At 35.8% G+C, this 14,868-nt stretch overlaps 1 protein-coding gene across 4 annotated transcripts in view; it reads left to right on the top strand.

Annotated features, from left to right (window-relative positions):
- LOC5575680 (carbohydrate sulfotransferase 5) overlaps positions 1-7,022 on the top strand; it is a 91,704-nt gene extending 84,682 nt beyond the window's left edge. For all 4 annotated transcript variants that reach the window (XM_021845531.1, XM_021845530.1, XM_021845529.1 and 1 more), the window contains 2 exons: positions 5,384-5,585; positions 5,659-7,022. In XM_021845531.1, the coding sequence (XP_021701223.1) occupies positions 5,384-5,585; positions 5,659-5,775 (319 nt within the window). In that variant the 3' untranslated portion in view covers positions 5,776-7,022. The remainder of the gene's footprint in view (positions 1-5,383; positions 5,586-5,658) is intronic.
- Positions 7,023-14,868: the final 7,846 nt, after the last annotated feature.

Raw genomic sequence — 14,868 nt, 5'->3', positions numbered from 1 at the left:
CTACTAGTGCTATGCGTACATGTCAACTTTGAGTATTTAAAATGTTGCGTAAGCTTAAGTATGAACTACTAAACTCATTTTTCATATCATACAGCATAGCAAGTATAGTTTTTTGCTCATAAAACCGTTTATTCTAAAAAAAGTGAGCTCATTTCAAGGGAAATTACCTACATTTAGGCGTATTCGGCAGATTTTCAAAGTATAATTTTGCAATAAAATGATCAAAAACTTGAGTTGTAAGAATTTTGACATCATTTTCAGATTCAGGAGACCTAAATTTAGTAGATACGGATATTTTTCATTCTTAAACCTGCTTTGTTATATGGTGATCAATTTCGCCCCATTGTTTCATTTTAATTTTTTGATATTAAAACTATTTTTATGATATGTTAAATATTATTTCATGAGAAGTCGATTACATAAACTGATAAAGAACAATGGAGTACTGATGTTGTCGAAATTTATTTGACAATATTTGAATTCCCAAGGGTAACACAACCAAAAGTTGTAAAAAAGTGATCAATTTGCCCCCGGATTACGGTACTTATTTTATATTGGTTTAGCACTCTTTTGTAATTGCTGAGTACCACACCCAAGTAACCAGTAAGCACGATAATGCGGCACGGTAACAGCATTATATGCGCATATAGGGTAATCATTTGATGCTTGTCAGTTTTATATACGCATATAATGCTATTATAATGCCAGAAAAGGCGAAATAGCGTGCCATTATAATGCGAAGATATAACCGTGCTTCTCGGCATCACTAGTGCTGATATAAGACCACGTGAGAAACGTCAGTTGTTTTCGCCAGGTTTTTGTGCTTTCGCGTACGCAGCCAGAGAGCTTTCGCGTATGCGTCCAAGCAGCTGGTACGCGAGGTAAATAAATAAATAAATGAAAACGGAAACCTCGAATAGTATGCAAAATGTAATAAAATGATTGAGATAGTACTTCTCCGTATCAGACTTATTCATTTTGGTGGTTTTCATCCTTTTGAGGACTTGAAATTGCCACATATTGATCCTTGTTTTATGATGATGAAATTCCTAATTTTGCGTCTCGAACCTGCGACACCTGTATTGTTGAGTTGTTGAAGTTCTGCTCCTTTGCTCCTTCGCCCACATAAGATGAATAGTATTGGAAAGAAAAGTGACCAATTTAAACCACCACTTTTCCCCGTCATAAAACCTGCAATTGTAGTAGTGAGAAGACTTATGTTTGACTCCCTCTCACCACTATATGTAAACACAAAGCACGTGGTATATCTGTCAAAACACTGGATGGCATTTAAACAGGCCCTGTATGCGAATATAGAGCCAATATAGTGCTTATTTAATGCCCGTATGCATTAACCTTAGAAGCATTAATGATGCTGTAATAGGGTTTTTATGCAGCGGAAGTGCTGTTATAAGGTGTGTAAGCATTTGTGGTGCTATTATAATGCATGTACGCATTTATGATGCTGATTAAGGGCTTATTATTAGTGCTAATGGTTACTTGGGCAACTATTTTTAAACAAGCCTTTATTTATAAAAGCTTTCAATATGTCATTAGTTATCTAATCGACAACGTTTTGAATAAGGACTCCTTAACGATTTTAATAACGATCAAGCTGTTACAGCTCAAAATGTATACAAAAAGCATTACGAGAGGGTGGGTGAAAGTCATAAATGATAATGTTCGGTGTTATTAAAATTGTTAGTGAGCCCTGTAAGTAAGTAAGTAAGTAAGTGCTTCTACATGTGTGACCTTGTTTCATTCATACCTTGAACTTATTCGCTTTTCAAAGGATTAAGAATTGAAATAATAATCTCAATCACGATAGAGAACTACTTGGGCGTCTCGATGGTTTACTTAGGCACCTGAGGCTTTTGTCGGCCAAATTGTCTGAAATTCAGATTTAAGATGCACTTAAGATGATTATAAACCCAAGCCAAACCTCGAAATTTCAAGAGCACGAGTCTAGAGAACCAAACAGAGCTTTGAGCTGAAATTTTGATCGTTTTATCATCACCAGAATATCACCAGAATATCAACGTATTGAACTTTAAATGAGAACGGTTGTCAGGATCTCTAGATCTTAAAACTTAAACTTGAAAATACGAAGTTTGGTTTAAAGGGCATATTCTTGGTAAATATGGTTAAGCATTCAAATTAAACCCCTGTCGTGTCAAGAGTAGGATCTGTTTGATTGGCACAATTAACCATCTCTTATCTATGATAGATAGCTCCAGAGCTCCATTGATTTTTGACGAACGCGAGACAAAGTGATTTTCATTGAAACTATGTTTGATATACAAAAATTCAATTAAAGTCGTTGGAAATAATGGATTAAAACCGAGAATATTGAGTAAAATACACCTGAAAAACCGGGAAAAAAACGGGAATTTCAAAATCGAAATTTGGTAGCCACCCTGTTACATGTATGCTGAATACTGGACAATTGTTCTAACTTGATTTGAGTTTGCAGATAGTACAATGCACAAATAGGGATGATACATTATGTCCCGCTAAATTTGAATATTCTCAACCCTTTATTTCTTTCAATGATTGCTTGAAAGATCCTTTGAAAAATTATGAAAGAAATTCGTCCAAAAATATTAAATAGAATTCTTCTAGTAACCTGTAGAGAATGTACTAGATATATTCTTTAAAGAAAAATTGGAGGTAATTTAATTAAATGTTTTTGCAGGAAACTCTTAAAGAAGTAATGAAATATCTGTTTCAGGAATATTAGATGAAATTCTTGATGAAAATCTAACAAGATTATACGACTTCCAAAAAGTATACCTTAGAAAAATTAGTGAAATTGCAATAGACTTTTTTGGCAGATGGAAAGGAGGAACACATAGGGAATCTCTGAAAAACAAACCAGAGTAATCCGTAATAAACTGTATTCCAAAAAATATCTCTGGAGAAACCGCTCGATGAATCTATGGATTGATTTTGAAACGAATCTCTGGATAATTTACAGAATAACTGGTCAGGTTCATGAAGAAATCCCTAGTAGAAAACAATTCTGACGGAGTCCTAGGAAGAATTCCTACACAACCACATGAATATCTTTTTAAAACTTTCTTGAAACAATTTCATGAGAAATTTCCAGGGATATACCCAAAAATTAGTAAATAACGTGATGAAGGAAAGGGAGATGATAATCCAAGCGTTACGGCTCAAACAAAAATATTAAGTAAGCTTTACGAAGGTGGGCGAAAACCCATTCGAAAATTCTAGTGGATGTTGACAATAAATCACTGGCGGAGTCCTTAGAAATACTTAAAAATTATCATGGGTAAAATCTTGTAATAAAAAAAATTGATGGAATCTGAGCAAGAATTAGTGGAAATATTTCTACGCTAAGAAAATCTTCATAAAATCACTGTTGACAGAATTACTGGATCCGTTTTTGCAATTATCGTCCGATACCTATCGTCCGATAACACAGCACTACAAAAATGACATTTTTGCGTGTCTCAAGGATCAAATTATGTGTCTCTAGTAGATTTGGGGTTGCGTAATCTGATGCCGTTTTCAGAAATTTCCCAGCACGTCACAATTTTTAGCTACAGGTCGCCAAAGTTGTATAAAACACTGATTTTAACGATGTTTACCTAAAAATTAAAATTTATTTTATCAAACTTTTTTGTCATCTAATCCATCTAGCATGCAAAAGAGGACTTAAACTTTCATTTTAGATGTGTTTTGATTGAAAATGCACGATTAAATTTAGATTAAACCGATTTTTTCGATATACTTGTAGTCTCCATACTAAATTCTTCGTTTATCTATTAATTCTATCGTTTATGGCAAAATACAATACTTTTCTAAACCATCAAAAAATAACTTTTCCAGGTCAAAAGTATTACAAACTTTGATGATAAGTATTGTTATACACATAAAGTTTGAATTCTGTGGCAAATTAAGTAAATAAATTGCCTTACAAGCTGAAAAACTTGCATGCAAGTTGGCTGAAATAGTCAATTTTCGCATTTTCAACAACCAATATCTAAAAACTAGACGTGCTATGATATTTCTGTAAACGGCAATGGATTCAGTAACCCTTTATTAAGTAAATAGAGGTATTTTGATGCTGGAGACAAAAACGTGTTCCGCAGTGTAAGTAGCGTTACTTCAATAACGATCAAGATGCTCGATAACCTCGGGTTATCGATAACCACGAGATAAATAAACTTCAACATCAACGTGTCTTCGATAAATTCGATAAATAATCTAGTTATTCTAGTACCGAAATCAACAATTCAGTTTGCAAAGAAAACTTGTGTTCTTATTTCTGGCGTGACGTCCCAACTGGAAAGGTCCTGCTTCTCAACTTAGTGTTCCTATCAGCACTTCCACAGTTATTAACTGAGAGCATTCTTTGCCATTTGACCATTTTTGCTCGTGTATATCGTGTGGCAGGTACGAAGATACTCTATACCCTGGGAAGTCGAGAAAATATACAACCTGAGAAGATCCTCTACCAGTTGGTTTTGAACCCACGACCATCAGCTTGGTCTTGCTGAATAGCTGCGCGTTTATCGCTACAGATATCTGGACCGATAATCTTCACAGTTATCCGCGATAAAGTTACATCTTAAGACCTTGACAATAAATGATAAGCAAACGTTAGCTTTATTGGCGATGACGATAATTTATCGACTAACAACGCTGCACAATGGTCGAAAAAAATTCAATGTTTGCCCGTAACTAGTTTTATCGCCTTAATCGATGGAACATGTAATCTGAATGTGTTATTTGACGTTTCTATTGTTTCAGAAGGGGTTATTCACATATTACGTAACTTATTTTTGAAAAGTTTTATTTTATTATAAATACAACCACTACATAAGGCCCGTCCCCTGTAGTTAGGTATACCATTCATCAGCTCAAGAGCAAAAAGGCGGATGTTATTTGTTAAAAAGCCAATAAGCAAAACCCAAAGTATTCGTATTCATAAAAACGCCAGAGCCGTATATCCCGCACAAAATATAGATCGTATGTACTGCGCAATGCATATGGTTAATGATTAGACAATTTACTATATCAAAATCAATTATTGACGATGAATTAGTAAAAGCTTGATAATGACGGAACTATATCAAAAGAAAAACGAGTAAAACTGTTATGAGAGATGAAAACTAACGATAAATAGGTATACGGTGTGGGAACTGGGTAGCAAGCAGTTAACCCGAACGATCAATATCGAATAGTTCCTGAAATGCAGTGTAGCGTGGTTTCAGCTTGGCACCATGAATTAGGTGTTGATGAGCGATGAATAATTTGGAAATGAGCAGCGTTAGTCATTATATGATTATTGATTTTGCAGCGGATGATGTAGCAATGCTTATTTAATTGAAAACTATTATCTTCTCATTCACAGAGCTATCCGGTATGAGGATCTCTCGCTGAACCCTTATAAGATTACCAAAGAGATCCTGACATTCTACGGTCTTCCCTTTGATCCGGCCGTTGAATCGTTCCTCGACACCCACACCAAGCTGGACATTGGCGGAGTGAGCTCCACGTTCCGGGATTCCAAATCAGCTCCGTTCCACTGGACGAAAGATCTCACGTTCGAGGAGGTATGTTGGATTAGGTTAGGAGGGTTTCTGTAATTATGAATATTTATTCGAGAATTTCCTGTTTCCCGTCTAGGTAAAAGTGATCCAGGACAGCTGCGTAACCGCGATGAAGTCGTGGGGTTATCGCAACGCTACCAGTGAGCAGGATCTGCTGAACTTCAACCCTCTGTTGCCGTACAGCGTGTCGTGAAACTTCTCTGGAGGGGATTAGACTGAGGTGACGGTGGTCGGTACCGGCGGCAGTTACTACGGCACAGCGGTACATTAGAAGACGAATTGCTGTCTTTCGGTCATCATTCGTATGCAGAGCGAAATATTCGCGGTGATTCTAGTGAAATGGGTAATGTACTTGTCCGTTTTGAACGGCGGCACCGGAGCTCCGAGCTGCTCCGATACCGAAGATGAGCACGTATATTTTTAAGCGTTATTAAGAACATGAGCATCTGTGATGAAACCTAGGTAAAACGATAAAATATCGATTAATTTATGTGAGCACTAATACTGGCCGAACAAAAACTACATTACTATAAACTAACTGCGACTAGGTACTACTGTGTCCGTGTGCTTTGTCTGAACGGTCCACTAGTGTAGCAGAACTTGCGGAAAATGTCGTTCTTCCTATTGCTGCAGAAGGGAAAGCTTGCAGAGAATATGCTTTCTAACCATCGGCATTCATTAGACTTTGAATCTTAACTTGATGCACTCTCGACTCCTCCTCTACTGGTTTTAAACTTACTTCCAACTCATTGACGACTCGTTTACAGCTTATTCTAGACATGAGCTTAAATTTACAAACTTTCAAATAATTTCCAGGAATTCAGTGTGAAACAATATTATCATCCTAATATAGTGAGACTAAATTGGGCTATTATTAACATATGTTAATAATATATTAAATTTTTTACATATCCGTTCGGATATAACAGGTGGTCAATGGAAAATGAGAATAAAATTATAAAAATATAAATTAATATGATAAAGTAAAAGATTTTTTTTTAATGAATTCAATATTTTTTATTAAACACATAATGTTTATTTTTCAAAAAACGTCAAAGAATAAAAAAGAGGGGGCCCTGATCAGCCGTACGACGCAACTTTTTCGTCTCACAAGAGCGCTGGGCGGCATCGACGTCCATCTTTCGGATACAATTCCGGATCCTGGTGGTCAACTACGTCGTATCTTTGGCCCGCCAATTATTTTTGTACAGTAGGGCACTGAGGAAGCCGAAAAAATCCTTTATAGGACGGCACTGGGACAAGTAGGCTGGGTTCTTTTCCTTCCGCAAGTACGGCGTTTCGTAAAACCGTACAACAAGCTCGTGGAGTGCTTGTTATTTCGACGCCATCTTCGATTGAATTGACGGCAACCGAGTGAAAAGAATGCCACCCATTTTTAGGAAGTTCAAGAGAATTAAGAGAAACAAATTTACGCTCTTTACTTCAATTACAGAAAGGTATTAAAATCATTCTCATTTTTTACTGAACACCCGTTAGGATCCTAAAACTTTTGATTAAATCTTGTTTTTATTCAATGAAGCAGTAAAGCAGTTGCAAGAACTACTTTGGCAAATTTTGCCCCTCGGTTATATCACATCGAAACTTTAAATTGAAAAATGGATCGATATTTAAATCTTGACATATTGTTAATTTCTACACTAAATGTAATTTGAAGCATCGCTAAGCTTCAACCCAGGCGAAATGATAAATAGGAATAAAATTACCTGCAGTATGAAAGAGTGGCAGCTAGAAAATTGTAATGTATTACTAAAATTTAGTAATTCTATGACTACTCGTGTTTCTGAGTGTAGGCCTATCTGATATTTCTGAAGTTACACGAAAACAAAATACATCCAAGATTTTGTCGGAGTAATAATAGTGTCACACCCCTCGCATTGTAGTACACTGAAAAAGTATTGAGGTATCCCTTGAATCAGCTTGTTGGCGCGTTTTGTTTTTGGTTGTCATTGACTACTGTAGTTGGAAAGATCGCAGAATAGAGACGTTTTTATGTTACACTTATCCGGAATACTAGTGTGTTTGATTGATCTTCTCAATACGCGAAATTCCTAAGAGTAATTCTGCTGGTAAACCTGGCCAAGCTTCCAAGAGATTTAAGTTTGAATCAAGGGGTGTAACAAAATCGCGAAAAGCTGAGAATATGTTTTTGAACATAAACAAACGTTAAACATTTGAAAGTGGAGTAAAAACGTGTTTCTGGCCTAAACTTATACTTATGGTACTGAAAATGGGATAGGGCTTGAGGATTCTATTCATTTGATACTAAAATAACGACAAAGCTTAAGCCTAAATTTAGGACCCTATTGAAGAAATTTCTTTCAAAACATCAGGTAGCATAAATAACTAAAATAAATCTTGAAATGTTTCTTTTTTTTCTCAAATATCTCAGAATATTATTAAAGAAAATGTTGCGTGAACTCTTGGGAAAAATCTAAATTGATTCCATGTCTATTCTCTCTTGAGCAATTTTTCATAAAATGTCTACAAAACATCGTGTAAACATCCAAGCAATGAATCTTGGAGAAAATTTTTGAGGCTTAAGAAATTTCTTCAGTAATTCCTTTCCTCCAAGAAGAGCTACAGGAATTCTTACAGTGTTTCCTTGAAAAATATATTCAAGACCTCATCCAAGGATTCCTCCGCAAATTCTCCAGTAACTGTAACAATTATTTTTTTTTAGAAAATGCCCCAATGGTATTTTGAGCTACGTTCGAATGAACTCAGCAGTATCTTGTTTTTATTAAATAATGTTTTTGCTACTAAAAACTTGTTTAATTGATTAAACCAATGAAAAACATTTAAAAACTGATTAAACATGTGTTTTTGGCCTAAAATTTAATGTTTGGTATCAAAAATTGGACCCTATTTCCACAGGTATTGGTCTGAAATTCCTTCAGAGGTTCTCCAGCAAATCTTCCAAAGGTTTCTAAAGGATTTTTCCTAGAGAACTTTCAAATATTTATCAAAGGACTTTTGGATCTTTTTCAAGCAAAAGGCTCCTCATTTTTTTAATGAAACCTTGATTTTATTTGATAACACGAAAGAGTATGTTCTTGCAACTACTTTGGTAATTTTCCCCGCTCAATTAACGGCTATATTTAAACTTTAATTTTAAGAATGAGCTTTAAGAATTTTATCATGAACATCAAATCACTTAATCGAAAAAATGTCACAGCAATCTTAGTTTTAACACTGGGGTTTTGCCTATCTGATATTTCGGGAGGTACATGGAAAACAAAATCTACTCCAAATTTGAGTTTAGACCAAGGGGTGTGACAAAATCTCAAAAACCGTAAAAACATATTTTTGGACTTAAATCAACAAAAAAAACATTTACAAATTTTGTAAACATGTGTTTTTGGCCTAAACTTAAGCGTTTGGTACTAAAATTGGGACAGGGCTTTGGAACTCTATTCTAGTTATTTTAACAAGGTTTTCTTCAATAATTTCTTTACAAGTTCCGCAAAATTTGTTCTGAAAATTCATAAACAAAATGTGTTATGAATTTTCCTAGAAATCTTCAGCAAGTTTCTTGATTTGGAAGGAAATCTTGATTCCTCTAATGCACATCAAAAAGTCCAGTAAATTCGAAAATGCTGACCACGATTGTTCCTCCTTCACTTCGCAGAACCTGAGCTTCTAAAAGTTTGGTTTCGTCAACAGGTCCAACAAAAACCGAAAAAGGATCAATACTTATGAGAAGTAGCACTGGAAACTACGGTTTTGTAACACTGAGAAGTGCTATTTTACTCCTTCGGATAATAGCAAAACTTCCAGTACGAAAGCTCGATGCGCACTGAATAAAGCATTCTCGACTCATCTTTTATTCGTCCAGAATCGCTTTTCACTCATTGATGACTCGCTCTCAACTCACTCTGGATGCACTCTCGACATGCTCTGCATAGCTTCATACTTGATGAATTCTAGACTCATTCTCATTTCCTTCACTCTCACATGCTTTCTTTTTCTTTCCAATTCCAAATCCTGTGATCTACAATTCTTCAAATTGCAAAATCATTCGTCATACGAGTAACTAAATCTGCAAAATTAACAAACCAACTTTTGCACATCCAATGTGTAAAATTGGATACGTGGCCACACACGTTTTGTTATCACGATTGAACATTTTATTCTAGGTGTAGAACAAATTCGTAGTTTTCCGCTGTTTCCTAGTGCACCAATCGTTTAACGGCACCAAAGCAGTAGTGCTAAAGTAAATTGGACATATCGTTTGTAGGAAAATATCGCGTTAAATCGTAGCTGTACTAACCTAACCCCGCACCATTTGGTGGTATCGATTTTAAATTTTTCCCAGTGCATTTGCCACATCCGTCTAAACTGAATGGGAGCCACACAAAGTGGACTTCGATAGGAAATAGTTGTACTGCTCGATCGAGTAATAGCAAGAGTGTCCTACATACATTTGTTCAGCTATTTCAAAGCGATAGATAGGTTAGGATTATCAACTGAATTGACGAACAAAAAAATGTTTGAAACACTATACTTAAAATAAAAAATATTTAAAGGGATGAAATAATAATGTAATTATAGTGCCTTGTAATTGGAAACAGATCGATGCAAGTAAGTGGGATGAAAATAAAGCATTAGAAGAAATTACCAACACTACGCTACTCTCTATTATCACGAACAAACAATACTTTATAGATTAACGATAAACATTGAACAATCCTAGCAGTATGAGAATCTGATAACTGAAATTACCACATATATTGCTGTTTTTCTTTCTATTTTGAAGTGTCTACTAACTATATTGTAGGAGCTGAGCTAGTGAGAAAGAATTTCTATTTACAGAATCTGTCCCAGAATGCTACTTCACTCCGTAAGAAACCGAGAAAGTAAGAATAGTCCTAAACCGAGCACTTTGAACGCAACCTAGCAGCAACGAATTACATAGAATTATAAAAATTACCGTAAAAAATAAGAAGGAACATGCAAAGTGTTTAACTACAGGTCACACATAGGCTTATGGGCGAGAGGAGAGGTCCACAGAGCCGTGTGCTCTTAAACTACGTTCTAGTTTTAAGCAACAAGGAACGAAGATGAATTTCAGTGTTAGGCGAATCGTATAGCTAGAAGATACATTTGTAGAGCAACTAAACTAGTAATCAACAATAATTTATTGAATTTTTCTGAATAATTGATCGAATGAACAAAGCCTATGCTCAAGAATTGGAATAAAAACTTTGTGTAATTGAACGTTGTGCTTTTACTGAGGAAGAATCAATAGATAGAATGAATGAAAGAAAGCCCAGATAGCCATAGCGGTAAACGTGCAGCTATTCATAAAGATCATACTGAGGGCAGTGGCCCGCTGGTCGAGAATGTTTTCGTATGTTAAATGTTCCAGAATTCCCAGAGCATAGAGTATCTTCAGAGACGAATAAAGACATAGTAGACGCAGTTGCTTCAAATTGCAAACTGCTTTTGGTCCCTTGGTACTGCAAAAGGTACCTAAGTTTGACAGTTCGCAGTACACTTTTCACGGACATTCTAGATTTTGCTCTATTACTATAGAAATAGGGTTTTTTAACCCGTATAGGCCTGAGTGAAAGAAAAAATACTAAAACCCTTACCACTCGGCGAATACTTAACGGATTCAAATTTGTTTTTTGTCAGTTTACTGGCCCACATATCTAGTTTCTAAAAGTGGCTGGAGGAACTCGGGAATACTTCTGTGGCCGGAGTTATTGCGGTGGGTCACTGGGTCAAGTCGGGTAGAAAAAGGCGATTTTTAGGGACATGTCAAGTTATCTTTATTAATTTCCAATGGCATTCATTTTATTTAGCATAAATCATTAAAATATGATATTCAACATTAAAAATGAATAATTTTGCACCGTTTAGAGTGTACCAGTTGCGGCCACTCGGATTTAATGCCCTGAAGATCCGGCTCTAGATTTGTTAGGTACTAAACCGTTTCAATTCTATAGAAGTATAAATCGAACATAGTAGTTCACTAAAATGCGTTCCTATAAGCTTGACACAGATGTTAAGATACAAAATGTGTACTTTATCATAAATTTGAGGCATTCCGGGGACCCGAAAATGGTAATTCGTAGGATCAATCAAATGCAGTTGGCATAATTATTCAATTTAATCGATTATCAGAAAATTTACGCTGATGCGTTTTTCTTGAAACTCCTTGATATAGTGGCCACATTATAGCCGATGCTGGAAATTATCTGTGACTTGAAATTTGCCTACCTCCAGGGGCACAGAAGCACAGAACCCTTGTCACCCGACCTGACCCAGTGATCCACCGCAATAACTCCGGCCACAGGAACATTCCCGAGATCCTTTGACCACTTTTAGAAACTAGATATGTGTACGAGTATACTGACAAAAAATTATTGAAATCCGTTAAGTATTCGCTGAACGGTGAGAGTTTTAGTATTTTTTCTTCCACTCAGGCCTATACGGGTTAAAAACGTTCGATGACTAAATGAAAAGTTCTTCTACAAACAATCGACTATTTACAAGTTCATGCAAAGGCACAAATCTAGTAACCTGTTTCATATGTTCCAACTATATTTCCTGAACTCAGTTCCGAATTCGCTTTTTGATTCAAAGCTTATTTTCACATGTAGGTAGCGTTGAACAAAATTGCCTACCTCTAGGCGTTTAATATGGTATATTCAGTGATTCGCAAATTCCATCTCAAAGTCATATAAATGAGTCTTCACTACACTGTCGTAAATAATGAAGATTACATGTCATGTAAACTTCATATATGGGATACAAACATGTAAATGTGTTTTTATGTCACTTACTCACAGAAATCTGCTGGACCATATCATATAAATATGCATGACATATCACGCTCCATTTATCCATCATCAATAATTTCATAAAAGTTTTTTTTTTCCAAAACCAGTAAACATTCTCTCAATAATCTTAAAACTGTTTGAAACTTATATTGATGTTGCTCTGGTAACCATGAACCACTATTTCTTTAGCAATTTGGACAGAAATAGATTTACGCCTTTAAGTCTTCTAAAAAAACTCTGTAAATTCAGTTCAAAACTCAAAAAAAAAACTACAAAACATGTTTGCATTCCTGCTATCTCCTATGATGATAATAACTGTGAAAATTCCTGATGGAATTCACAAAACAAAACACCATTTTTTTCGCTGAAATAAGAAATATTGTGCCGAAATTTATTGCGCTGATATTTTCAGCAAATCAAATTGCTGAGTTTCAGTAGTTCTGTAGCTGATTTTTCAGCGTTCTGTACTGAAGATCAGCCATTCGATTCATTGATAATGTCAGCTCGACTAATTTCAGCTAACGTTTGTTGATTTTAGCAAACAATAATTGGGTGTGTCACTACACACAAATATAGAATATTTTTGATTTATACAAGAAACATGATGCAATGATTCCCATAAAAAATCCAGAAGAAATCCTTTGAAGGATTACTGAAGTAGAATCTGAAGAATTCTGAATTTCAAGACAGATATAATTTGTGATAAATTCTCAGAAGACATCAATTGAGGATCTCATGAGTAAACTACGGATTTTTTTAAATAAGTATAAAGCATAAGCATAGATGACCGTACAATTCGTAGTTGCTACTCTGTGATTGACCAGAACAATCGAAGTTGCATAGAGATTTAATGAATGGGGCTAGGGATTAGCTTACCATTCTCAATGTGCACAAATCGAGAGCTCAAATTTTAAAAGTCAATAACGGCGCCGGCCACGTCCTTACGGTCATCAGGGAAGGGAAGGAATACTAGTTCGACAATCGTTGTTACTAGAGACCGAGATCAGCTCTGCATCTCCACTGTTGTCTTGGAAAATATATTGGGTTAGTGAGTGGGATAAGGTAGAGATCTGCTAGTCACTAATGTTTGGTGAAGCGATCCATGATATAATCATGCCTTACCGGATTCGCGAGATAATGCGATAAACGCATTGTACACCGAACAAGTGTTCGTCACTCGCCCACGCAAGAGCAAGTGATGTGATCAATAGATCAAACACTACTAACGATCCACGGCGCTTTTTCATTTCATTGAGTGACTAACGCTCGACAAGTTTGATCCTGCCCCCATCGCCCGCCCCCGCAGGAGCAAGCGTCAAGGTCGAAGGATCAAACATTACTCTTTTTCCAAAACGTTTGAGTGCCAAAATCTTGTAAATGAATTTATTTAATTTTCACAAATGCTGAATTACAATATTTTTAAACATAACGATTTTCCACAATTTCTGGTTTGTAGTTTTATAGCTCGAAAATGTTCGTTCAAAATGATTTTCCCGGTTACCATCCCCAATTCTCGATTTTCCCGCCTTTTTCCCGGTGGAATCGAATTTCCATCATTTCCCGCTTTTCCCGTTTTCCCGGTTCTGTAGCCACCCTGAGAGCAGAAATTTAGTATATCAACTAAATTGGAGGCGATCTATCCGCGAAAAATAGCAGTTTTTTCTTATCTAGCTTCTTGATGGTGAGCCCAGAATTCAAAACGAGCGGTGCGCAAATGGTGAAAACATGTTTTCCTGATAAATTTCAAGATGGCGGCCAAATTTAAAATGGCCGCCAAAACTATTCAACATATCCTTCCTACATATGATGCCACTAAGTTTGCTTTGTCTTTGTGGGAATATCTGAGAAGAAAGATACTTAAGGTGATTATAGAACGAAGCCACACCTCAAATTTTCAGGAGCACAAGACTTAAGAACGAAACAGCGCTTCGCGTTGAAAATCTATCCCATTGGTCACCACCAGCAAGCAAACAATTTGATTGGTTTTCAACGCGAACTGTTGTCAGATTCTCTCGTCTTGTGCAATTGAAAATTCAAAGTTTGGCTTCGTTTTATAGTCACCTTAAAGAATACGTTAATTTTATAGAAAAATTAGCTTCCCTGCAAAATATTTAGCTAGCTAGCGTACGAGGGTTCTACCAATATGAATTAACCAACACGCAAACGGCCTATTCTATTATTCGGTTTCTCAACCATAACAGATGCAACTTTTTTTTAATAATGGGGTGCAAAGACAAGTTATAAAGTAGAACATATTACAATATATTTTTAGAGTTTTTTGAGATTTGATTTTTATAATGTTTGATTGTGTTTGAACGTGAAGTAATGTATAAAGCAAACTTGGAGAAATATTTTAATGAAAAAAAAATCGGAAAATTTTGTTCATAAAAAAGGAGGTTTCTTAAAGCAAGCCACGTAGGAAGGTTTAGGTGAAGATAAAGCCAAACCTCAAATTTCCAAGAACACAAATCTGGAGA

Source organism: Aedes aegypti, chromosome 2, assembly GCF_002204515.2.
Source record: "Aedes aegypti strain LVP_AGWG chromosome 2, AaegL5.0 Primary Assembly, whole genome shotgun sequence".
Classification (NCBI taxonomy): Eukaryota; Metazoa; Arthropoda; class Insecta; order Diptera; family Culicidae; genus Aedes; species Aedes aegypti.
This window is presented reverse-complemented; position numbering and strand designations above follow the sequence as displayed.